The sequence below is a fragment of the Cimex lectularius genome, unplaced genomic scaffold, assembly GCF_000648675.2.
Source record: "Cimex lectularius strain Harlan isolate CLEC.00 unplaced genomic scaffold, Clec_2.1 scaffold469, whole genome shotgun sequence".
Taxonomy (NCBI): domain Eukaryota; kingdom Metazoa; phylum Arthropoda; class Insecta; order Hemiptera; family Cimicidae; genus Cimex; species Cimex lectularius.
Window position 1 is genome coordinate 57,428 of NW_019393014.1, and position 12,263 is coordinate 69,690.

Genomic DNA, 12,263 nt, shown 5'->3' on the forward strand with positions numbered 1-12,263 from the left:
AATATTTATCAGCAACTGTTGTGTATAGCAAGTATATACTGTTTATTTTGCTAACAGATGATAATAACATATAAACATAAGTGCTTTATGTAGTTTTAAAAAATAATATTTTGCTCTAGTTGTATTTTTTAATTATTACAATTAAATACGTTGACTCCTATATTTTTAGGATAAAGGTGACTGTTATCAAACGTCAAATGTAAGCATCGTAACATGTATGCTACATATGTAGCATAGAATTCCTTTTAAAGTGATATCAACCGTGAGTTTGTTCATTACAGGTGAGGAGAATTGTTTCATGATTCGCTTTGTATGCATTAATGGAATGTGTTCTATGAGATTCAGCCTCTACCTGGTCATCTAAAATCAACTGCCTCTATATTCTGACTCTCTTTCCTCTATAAATTACATCCTTGGTTACAGGGTAAAATGTAATAGTGGCCTGCGACAGTTCATCCGTCCTCCTTCCGGACTGATATCTCCGAGTGCAAATTTAACTACTAGTCTCGTACTATCATTCAAAGGATGTTTTCAAACAAACGCAATGAAAATGGTGAATTGGAATTTCGATTCGGTTTTAGAGATGTGTTTTGAAAGAAAATATTTTAATAAGACAAACCAGATCATCCCCCAACATTTTAGACGAGTACATTACAATTAGTTTTAAGGGAAATAAGTAACAAAAATGGGTACAATAAATGACATAATAATTTTAAAAATATAATTGTGTATTTTTTATACCAGATTACACTCACACCATATTTAAGTGAATAATACATATTTACATTAAAGACTAGTAATCCCCAATTGAGTATGTTTCGAAGTTAGGGATTTAGCTCCTTTAAGTTTACTGGAAAACCAGTGTCTCACTTCTCTCCGGTTCACTCTATTGATTTATATTTTTAAAATATTTTGTCTTTAATGAATGAAGAGTTATATAAAACATAAAAAGTACGTATTTTTTGAAACTTGACAAAAAAGTTGTATAAGGGCAAATGTTTTAAAAGATAATTCACCCAGTGGTCAAAATTTTTCTGTTAAATATTACTTAATGCCGCTCAATTTTGCACGTGCGAAAAGCCGGAATTATAACACACCTAAATATTATACTAATAAATAATTAAATCCATTACAATTCGTGTCCGATTGACCAATTAACATTTTTAAATTAATTTAATATTTATGAAAAGTATCGGTCGAGATAAAAGTTTCACTTTGTAAAATGGCAAAAAGGAGGGAAAATTCGAGAGGTGAGGTTGAGAAGTTGGTGCCCGAGCGGATTGAAGTCACGATGGCTCAAGTGGTAGAGCAGCGGCGTATTTAGCCGAAGATCGTGAGTTCGAATCCCGCTCGTGACACTGACTTTTTTATATCGATCAATACCTTTCATAAATATTAATTAATAAATACTGTAAGAAAATAATTATATCTTAGTGATTAATATGTATGTATTTTATTTATCAACCGAGGTCTCAATTCACACAAGTGTTGCGAACCTCCCAAAGGAGGCCAGGAAGGAGTAAAATAAATTTTACAGAGCTGCAGTGCTCAGAGGTTCCCGGTTTACCATAGCAGAAAAGATGAGAACAATAATTATTTATTCATTTTGAAATCGATACTATAAATTAACTATTAAAAAGAAATTAAAAAATAAAATGAAAGGAAAAATTACATTTCAAAATATTTATTTTTATTTCATTGTTATAATTTTATTGTGCATTCAAGGTTTTTGATTTTTTCTTTTTTTGATAATATTAGTTCCCTCCGGGAAGCCGACGATTTCTGTGTATTTTGTATGTATAAGTATGTAAAAAATAAATGCGCATACGAATCTGAGTGCATGTATGGGTGGGCATATTTGCATTTTTATATTTTTTAGCAAATAAAGATTGGCATAGTAAATGAAGACAAATGTACAGCAAAAAGTGATTGAACGACTTAAATATAAAAATGCTTGATTGCGAATGGTACCTATGGTGTTGGTGATGGTGGTAAAGATACTAAAAAGTGGAGTTTGTGCTCCCCAGGCACTCCAGCTATCTGGCTAGTTTCCTAGTTCAGTGCAATCGACTCAATCTTTCTTCTCAGAAGTATTAGGTCATGGACTGTTGCTGCTACAATTTCATTCCATAGGCTTTTTTCTATATTGAATGACTCGACACGTATACTATAGGATAAAGAAAAACATGTCATAAAAGAAAATTATCTTGTACAGAGGGGACCAGAGTTGACCGTGGCTATTGTCCATAAATAAACAAACTACTAATATTAAGCCGGGAACACGCCCGATGCAACGCCATGAGACGCTACCTGATGCTACCCGACGCAATTCCAAAGGCCATTTTTCCATAAGATTGTATTACCCCCGTGCACATCTGCTCAATGCAAAGCAACGCTACCCCACTCTACGCTCTGCGATCCCTACTGTCCAGATTTTCGTCGGGTTGCATCGAGTACAGTCGAAGATAAAAGAACTGGACACTTAAATTTTTATTCAAACTACATGTATTATTATCGTTATATTTTTTTTTAATTTTTTGTACATTACAACTACCTTAAAGTAGGTAATAAGTAACAGTGANAGTCCTGAAATTTCGAATGTAAAAATTAGATCGTGATGTGAAGTGTGTCTCCGTAACCAGTACTATGTCTATTCTTTTTTCTTGTAGAAGTATTTCTAGTTCGTTGAAGCGGGAGTTCAAGCCGTTTGCATTCCATAAGAGGAGAGTTAGAGGGTGATGAGATGGCATTAAGGGTGTGTTCGCGAAACGGGTGAGACAAGCTTCTCAACGACCGTTGTAAGAAGAGAGATTAGAGGGCTGATGAGAGAGCGGAATTCGTTGATAAAGGTGAACATCATTGAACTTAGGTCTGAAGAAGTGGAAGGAGGAGGGATGAAAGAAGGAGTAGGGTTTGGCTGTGGTTGTGACTGAGATGGTCCTTGGACGGCTTGGGCGTAGCTAACGCTGGTTCGACGAGCGTGGTCAGATATTACTTGCTGTGGTGGTGGTGGAGGTGTACTAGACTGGTATCTTGATTCGGAGGAATTCTGTCTTCTTAGCCGTTGTAAATCTTTGTGTGTGATGCATCCTCTGTAGTTGGCTGGATGATTACCATTACAAAGCGAACAAACAGCTGGAGTTTCTTTTGATTTTGTACAATGTTCGCTCCAATGATATCCTGCGCATTTCACGCACCGTGGTGCATGGTTGCAATGGTGTGTCCGTAATTTTGACAGCGCTTACATTGCGAGATTTTCTTATTTTTGAACGGTTCTTCTACACGTATACGACAAACATAGATATGGGTAATCATAAATATATCCTGATTATTTGGTGAAGGTTCGAGGTCCAAAAAGAAAAGCGGCAGTTTGATTTTTTCTGCAGATTGGATGTTCGTAACATTTCGAACTTTGAAACCGAGTTCTTCTACTTCTTTTTCTATTTCGTCTGGCGGGATGGAGGGATGAAGATTTCTTAACACAACTCTAAATGCTCGTTCCTCTTTTAATTGATAGGTGTGGAAGTCGCACTTTTGTGCTTTAAATATGTGTATTAGTTTTCTATAATCGTCGGAACAATGGTGCAGTCTGTTCTTGCCTGAAACTGGAAATAATTTTCCCCAAGAACTTCTTTTATGCTTTTATAAAATAAGGTAAAGTTAACTAGTTTTCGAACGAAGATCGGGGTAGGCTGTTTGCAGGTGTTATTTTGTGAGTTTGCATTCATAGTTGGTGTTATTTGTTTTGGTTGGTTTTGAATTTCGTCGTCGTCATCTACAGCGAGAACTCAAAATTTATTTGGTGATATAAAATTAGGAGTATGTGTTGGATGATTGGAGGATGAGGTAGAAGTTCTATTAACATTTGCCAGATCACTATTAACAGCTGACAATGATTGGCTATTTGACTCCATTTTTGAGTTTTCACGGCTCGCAGATCGTGATCTAATTTCGGATTGGTCTGTTATTTCTTCAACATGGTTACCAACATTTCGTTTTTTAGAGGAGGCAGAAGATTCTTCGTAGTACCAGGTCTTTTGCTTGGAGACATTTTTTTCCCCCACTGCAAACACTTTCTGGGTTTTTAATATTGCGACTAATTGTTTTCAGTACTTGAGGAGCCGGCAACAGCCGACATTGGCCAAGCAATGAATATAATATAAAAGGAACTCACCTGAATCAAATATTATGCTTGAACGCTCAAATTGACCGGGAGAGCAACCTTCAGCCGCTAGCGGCGACGAGAGGCCTGAAATATTTCTGATGTCTGGCTGAATCGTCTAAATTCGAGAGAGCACCTAATACACACTATAACTATACCAATCAGCTGGTAATGGTTATAGTCGTTATATTAATTACAACAAACATATTTTTAATATATACCAAATTAACCAAGATCAAAAATTCATTAGTTTTTATTTAAAATTTTTTTTAATGGTTTGGTAGAAAATTGATCAAAACACCGGAATACCATTTTTTGATGTAACGAATTTAACTAACAATTTATTATACGGTTTTGCTCATAAAATCTAACTACCAATTTATTTCATGGTTTTACTCGTACAATTAGAACGTAGCGTTAGAACAGGACACTCATATTTTTTGTAGTTTGTTTCAAACTATGTATACGTAATTTTGTCGTTATATTAATTGCAACATTCTTATTTTAACATAAACCAAATTAAACGAGGTCAATAATTCACGAGTTTTTATAATAATTATTTAATTATGATGGTTGGGGAGAAAATTTATCAAAACATTGGAATAACTTTATTTAAAACAATTAAATGTAACAAACATTTTATTACATGGTTGTGCTCATAAAATTTAACAAACAATTTGTTACATGGGTGTGGTCATAAAATTTAACTAACTATTTATTGCATAGTTTTGCTCAAAATAATGCATTAAATGGGCATCGGTGGCCGCAACGGTTTAGGCGTTGACACGGCCATCATCATTGTAAGGTAAAGGTCCAGGGTTCGAATCCAGGTGACCTGCATTTCAACACGACATACTTACAAATGGGCTTTATTTCAAAAACACCGGCACCCTGAGGGTTGATATAACCTCTGCGAACATCTTAAAAGAGTCAAATGACCGTACTAGAGACAAACTTTGTAAAAAAAAGTGGAACACAATTTTTTACGAAAATGTATATTAAAAAAACTTATTCAAATTGTTTTTAGAAATAAATAAAAAAAAGTGCATAGTTTACCATGCTAAAAAATTTACTCCTTATAAAAGTATTTTGATTTTTCAAACGAGATAACGCTTGACGAAAGTACTCCCCATTATGTAATATTAAATTGACCTTTACTGAAAATAAATAATTAATTATAAAATAAGTTAAACATTAAATAAATTCGTTTTCTTCCGTTATTTTTTTAAACTGTTTAAGCTCATTTGAGGGGGGCGATGGCCGTAACGGTTTAGGCGTTGACACGGTGCTGATCTCTGCAAGGTAAAGGTCGGGGTTTGATTCCAGCGGCCGGATTGGACCGGCGCTAGATACTAACACTTTTGCAATACTCGGATGTCGTGCGGGTTTAGTCGGATCCTTTATAAATTAAATAATTTTCTATCCGTTTTCATTACTATTTCTGTCTGATTTACCTTATTGCGCTAGTCCATCCATAGTCGGATCTTTTCTGGGGGTAAATTGTATATAATAAGAGTTGTTGTTAGCTTGTGTATTCATATGTATTTTCATGTTTAATTTGTTATGCTTGTAAATTACCAAGTTTTTGCATATGTACAAATTTTCTTTTGTTTTTTACATCTTGTAGTTTTTTACTTTAGTTACCAAGTAGTTTCAAACCCTTACAAATGGAGTTAATATGTAGCTCATTGCCGAAGCGTATTTTAGGTTTTTCATTTTTTTGTTTTGTACCAAAAATCAGGGATAAGCCTAATTAGAAAGATCAGAAAATACGTCCTTTACCAAGCTTGAAAGAAAATATTACCTTCATGGCAACTATGAAGCTATTATAAAACACAAGGTTAACAAATATAAACATATTAATATTAGTTAAAGAGTCTTGAAGCGGATATAATCCCTGAAAACTGTTTCCCAATCTTTTAAATTGATCTTATCCCGGATGTTTGATTTCAAAATTATAATATTAAAGGCTAAAATCAAATATATCGGACGAATGTTTATTTTCGTTTCTTTTTCAATATTGTCGATTATGTGAATGTACATTTTAAAATTTAAACAAATTACCTGTAACCTCTTTGTACTAGAGAGGCTTTGAAACCATAATTTAGTACATATTCTTTAATGCATCCTAATCGCCCCATACTTTTAAATACTTTCAAGTTCTAAACGTTTATCTTTTATATTTAGATTTAAGTACGGATACGGTTTCACCCTTTGACAAATTTGATACCCACTGTCCGGGTAATTTTTATTTCACTTCCCTTGAAATAAAATCCCTAACCTTTTGATCATCCCTGAATGAAACGAGAGACCAATAATTTAATTGGAATGCAAAATTTGTCGACCATCATAAAAACGGCAAGAAAAACTGAGATGTTAGAGAACAAGCGTTTCCAACGGAAAATGACGACTCATTATTTCTAAAAAAGGAGCCTCTTCCTTTTTCTCTTTCACACTGCGCAATAATGCTCAAGCCAAAGCGAGGAGAAACATTGAGATTTATTGCTGCGACCTCTCCTACTTGTTCTCCTTCTGATATTACTTTAATCACAACACACTCCAACTCCTTTTCGTTTCTGGCATAAATCAATTTTGGGTTTATTAACTGACATGACCCTTTAGCATTTCAAAATTCTTGTCCGAAAACCTGAATTTGTTTAATCATACTCCCGAATTTATATGGGCGTGGATAATAGTGTTTTTTTTTAAAACTTCAAAAATTTTGTTAATTTATCTTCTGCAATATATTTTTTTTTATAAATGAAATATAAACCTAAATTAGAAGTAGGTCCGCTGCCTATTTAACGGTTTAAATGAATAAGACCATGAAATAGGACCTCTGTAACAGTCATTAGCGTGTAAAACTCTCGACCCATAGACCGTTGTGTGTGGGTTCGATTTTTACGGTCGCCCCTGGTAATTTTTTTATGCTACCCTTCCCCCCATTCATCGTCAAATACATACGTCATTCTTGGCTAATATGATAATGTTCATTAGTCAAAAAAATAAAATTTGAATAAAAAAAAATATGTTTGTTTTTATTTTTCGTTCATTTTCTTTGTGTTATTTTTTTATAACATATTGTAAATTACTCTCGCTATGAACTTAAAAAAAAAAATAGATTCTTTTTATACTACTTACACCTTAGAACAGTGGTCGGCAACCTGCGGCCCTTTGCAACTTTTTGCGCGGCCCGCCAAAGCCCAATATAATTTTAGGAAAAATCAACAAACTTAGAGCGTAAGCGTGCCGAAATGTGCCCGGTGACAAAAATGCGCGCTAACAGAAGCAGTGGCAAACCTATTTTACTGCGCAAGTTTAATCCCCACTCCTCATAATAATATTTATACTCGTATATGATATAAAAGCACTATTTAAGTTACATTTGAATATGCGGCCCGCATAAAAAATTGTATTTTGAAAATGGCCCGCCGTCCGAAAAATGTTGCCGACCCCTGCCTTAGAATAAGGTAATTCATCAAAAATAAAACGTTATTAATTCGTAAACTCTTAAATCATACTAACCTTTGTTAAATTTGTATGCTTTCCAACAGTTTTTCACGGGGGAGAACATTTTCCCGCGGTTTATTTTATAATTCTGTGTTAAATTACACAAACAGTTTCATAAATTAATTCTTGTGCAAGATTAATCGCCTTGTGTCTGTTTTTGAAATTAATTAGACCATCTGGTAATGCTGATGGGGAGTGGCAATTCGTAGTGCAAACTTCATGCGTAACCCCAAAGGCTTTCTCAAACGCCAACATTCGCAATTACCTTCGCCTACGCTCGCTGGTTCCTGGATAGAAAACAGACCGACAATGAAAACCTAGAGATTGATTTCACCATCACCTAATAATGCTTACCATAAAGAAAGCCAGGCAGTAATAGCGAACGAGAGGAAACTATACAAAGGTAAAATACAAACTACCATTTGTTTATTTTCAATGTATTTACAATTCACAACAATTATAATAATTTTTATAATATTAAAACATCTATGGTTTCTTGTTTTCTCAAATTTCAGGTATGTCATTATAACTTTTTTAATTACACAATTTAAATACAATTATTTACAAGAATTATATTTCACAATTATTAATATTAACATAAGGTATCTAAAACATATTTTTTTTAAAGGTAAAACAAACAAAAATTCAAATTCGGTTTACCGATTTACAAACTTTGATACTTATATAAACACCAATATTTTTCTTAAATGTTGTACATCATTTGAGCAACGCAAAGTCATTCGAAAGAAACGGTTTGAATCTAAACGTAATTATAATTCTGTTTGTAAATATTTTGAGATCTCCTTTCAGTTGGGTAAGTCGTGAAATTTCCCTCATCGACCGACGTCTGTCTACTACCTAGTTTCCAGAACCAACGTCAAAAGTCCGATAAGGTAGACGTTGACTAACCAACATCTTGGACAACTTGACGGAGATGTAACTGAAACAACAAAAACAAATCAACGTAAGGCAACATCCTTAAAAGAATAAAACATACTAACAGGCGATTTACATCTTCATTTGTTAAATTTAATTTTAATTTCATTTCATTTTATAATAATAATAATAATTAAACAATCATTAACATCATAATTATCACAATACCAAATATATGCATACTGCCTCTTTTACGATGAATTTCAAAAGGCAGCTGCGTTTTATGACATTCAACTAAATTTCTGTGGCTATGTTACATTAGCTTATTCACTTTATTTTCTTTGTTGGCAGTACAGTTAGCGCGGAAAATTCGAGAAAAACCTGCTAACCCTTGTAATTCGGAGTTAAAATGATTAAATTGAATAGTTTTCGTGGTTCGCTTGACCAATTAATATCTTTCAATTAATTAAAGTTTTTAGTTGAGATAAAAAAAAGAAAATTGAAAAATGGCAAAAAGAAGGGAAAATTCAAAAGGTGGGTTTGAGATGGGAAGTTAGTGTCCGAGTGGATCGAAGTCACGATAGCTCAAGTGGTAGAACAGCGAGGTATTTAGCCGAAGATGGTGGGTTAGAATCCCGCTCGAGCCATTGACTTTTTTATCTCAACTAAAAACCTTAATTAATTGTAATTTATAATTTATGTAAAATTGCTCTTTTTCAAATAAAGTGTTTATCTACCTTGTATCTAACACAAGATAGCTTTCGATATTAATTCACACATCACTTTTTAATGCACACTTTGCAAGTAAAAAATGGCTCGTAGATATTTTTGACTTTTTATCTCATCTAAAATCCCTAATTAATTGAAAGTTAAAATTGTTGTGGAAGTCGTACGACTTGTACATAAGAGATATAAATAGTTTGTATATACATAGGTGAATACGTACATAAATTATAATTAAGTATATTGATAAATAGGGAATAAGTAAATGTGAACTTCTATAGCAAAGTAACAACAATTAAATAAGTAGACAAAAGGTGAATAAATAAATTGTTCTACGAAGAAATAAATATGCTTTGAATAAAAAAATGGATATTGTGTTTATACAAATTATTTATCAAGGGATAGCTTTTATCCGTTTTTCCTTCCATTGAATCAGGGTGTCCTATTTTCCTATAAATCTGCAGAGGAGAGTTTGGCTTGAGGCGATGTTATCATAAAATTTTTTTGGTGTTGGTTTTCACCGTCTCGTAGATCCAAGAAATTTCGGACTTTTCATGGAGTTGCTCTAACCTGATTCGTTTGCGAGATGCTGTCATTAGCTTTAAAACATTGTTCTGGATTTTTTGAATTTTTAACATATTTGATTTGCAGGTGATACTTCATGCAGGACATGCATATAACTGCATGGGGTTGACAACCACATTATAAATAAGGCGCTTGTTGCACACTGACATCCCTGATTCTTGGACAGTAGTGGGAACAAAACTCTTATAGCAGGTTTAGCGATCCTGTTTGTGTCCATTATGTGAGGGCCAAAGTGGAGTCTTCTGCCCAGAGTTACTCCCAGGTAGTTACCCTGTCGGACCATGGGATGACAGGTCCATTTAGGTTAATCGTTTCTCTTATAACAGCGCGCCTCTCTGTGAACAGAATCGCTTCACATTTTGGTACATTGATCACTAGTTTGCACCTTTGACAAAAACGACTGTTTTTTTGTTTTGTAATATATTCAGTTCAGTCTATTTGCGATAAGTGCTTCTCCAGGAGGAGGTTAGCAGTGCAATGTCGTCTGCAGTCCGATTGACATGTTTTATTTTTTTGCATAGCGTTCAGAAAGAGAATGAAAAGACAGGGTCCTAAGATGGATCCCTGTGGCACTCCTGCTGCTATGCTGTAGGGGGGTGAGATGGTTTCATTGAGGGAGACTCTGAAGGGACCCTTATTTAGGTATGAGTGATCCAGCCAACAAGTTACGCCGGGCACTCTTACCATATCAGCCAGTACACTATAGCCTCCTGCCATACGGTGTCAGAGGCCTTTTCGAAATCGAGAAAAACCATGACTTTTCTTATTAAGCTCCCAAATAGTGCAGTTCACCACCATAGCCATTTCATTTTATAACTTACAATAAAAGTATTGTGAGATTTCTGAGTGAGTTCTGCGGGGTGATTAATCTGTAAGTCGGTAGTAACCGATCATTTTGGTATGCCTAACATCGTTGGTTCTGTTCTTCAGACGCGATTTTTCGCTATCTTCAGTGTGTTACCCCGGCTATTATATGACTTTCTTGAGTGGAGCATTGTTCACAGTGGCTGCGAGAGTTGTGAGAGGAAGTCTCAGGCCTTATTTCCGTACTTCACAAAGCAAGATAATGTTTTACAACGTACAGACCATATTTATTACAAGGATCATCATGGGCTACCTTGCTTTCAGTTTTGTGCTACTTGAGTTCTGGGCGAGCCTGCTTGTCTTCTGGCATATGTACTTCTTCCTTCATATTTTGGCTGTGCTGTCGATCGTATTTCTCCCCAGATTATTAGATAAACTTTGTAGCGTCACAATTACTGGCTGGGATCCTTGCCATTATATTTGGGATGTACATAAAGCCAAGACCGGATAATTACGAAAAACGTCTGTGGTACTTGTTAGTGTTTGGTTTTTTCATAGCAGTAGTCACATTTGGCCCGCAAACATTTCACTTAATTCTATTACCTTCAATATGTTACTTCCCTATGAAATTCATGAAATCAAAATTGATGCCCTGTTATGTTTTAACAATAGCTATGTTCTATCTTTCTCTGGTACACATCCATCGGTTGTGGTATGGAGCTGTATCATTAGACGTAACAGGCCCAATGATAGTAATGACACAGAAAATAATTTCTCTAGCTTATTGTATACAAGACGGCAGTCTTCAATCACAGGATTCGTTGACTAACACGCAGAAATACTATGCTATTAAGGAAGTACCTGTCTTGCTTGAATACGTCAGCTATATATTTCAGTTCCAAACCTTAATGGCAGGACCTTTCATACTATTTAAAGACTTCAAGGAATTTATAACCGGAAGAAACTTCAAGAAATATGAATATGTCATGTTAAAAGACTTGAAGGATCCCGGTTTGTACTGTGAGCCTTCCCCTTTCATACTAACAATGCAAAAATTGATGGTTAGTGTTATTTGTGCATTAGTATTTATACTTGTCACATGCCCAATTGATAGGCTAAAAGACGAGGATTTTCTGGCAAAAGGCATTTCATACCAGATGTGCTATATAATCTTGGCCACCTCACTAGTTCGATTTAAGTATTATCATGCTTGGATCCTTGACGATGCGATATGCAACCTATCCGGTCATGGTTTCAACGGATACGATCCGATAACTAAGAAAGGAAAGCGGGATTTAACTAGTAATGTAGATGTTTATAATTTTGAGTTGGGAACAAATATTCGAGAGTCGATTGACAGCTGGAACAAAGGAACGAACCTGTGGCTCAAACTTATCTTCAGTGTGTTGTGCAATTTCTGGAAAAGAAAGTTATTTTAACTTTCTATCAGTTCATCAATGGTATATGTGACGGCGTTATTTTTATTTTTCCGTACCTATGGAGTTTTAAATATGCACCATTTTATTTTATTTATTAAATTGTTCCGGTAATTCAATATGATTGTTCGTCCGTTTTCTTCGCTTCCTTCCTTCCTTCATTCCTA

At 34.6% G+C, this 12,263-nt stretch overlaps 1 protein-coding gene across 1 annotated transcript in view; it reads right to left on the reverse strand.

Moving 5' to 3' along the window:
* Positions 1-8,269: 8,269 nt before the first annotated feature.
* Positions 8,270-12,263, reverse strand: part of LOC112128044 — a 37,164-nt gene continuing 33,170 nt past the window's right edge. Inside the window, exon 4 of the mRNA XM_024229803.1 lies at positions 8,270-8,612. Coding sequence (XP_024085571.1) covers positions 8,527-8,612 — 86 coding nt within the window. The 3' untranslated portion in view covers positions 8,270-8,526. The remainder of the gene's footprint in view (positions 8,613-12,263) is intronic.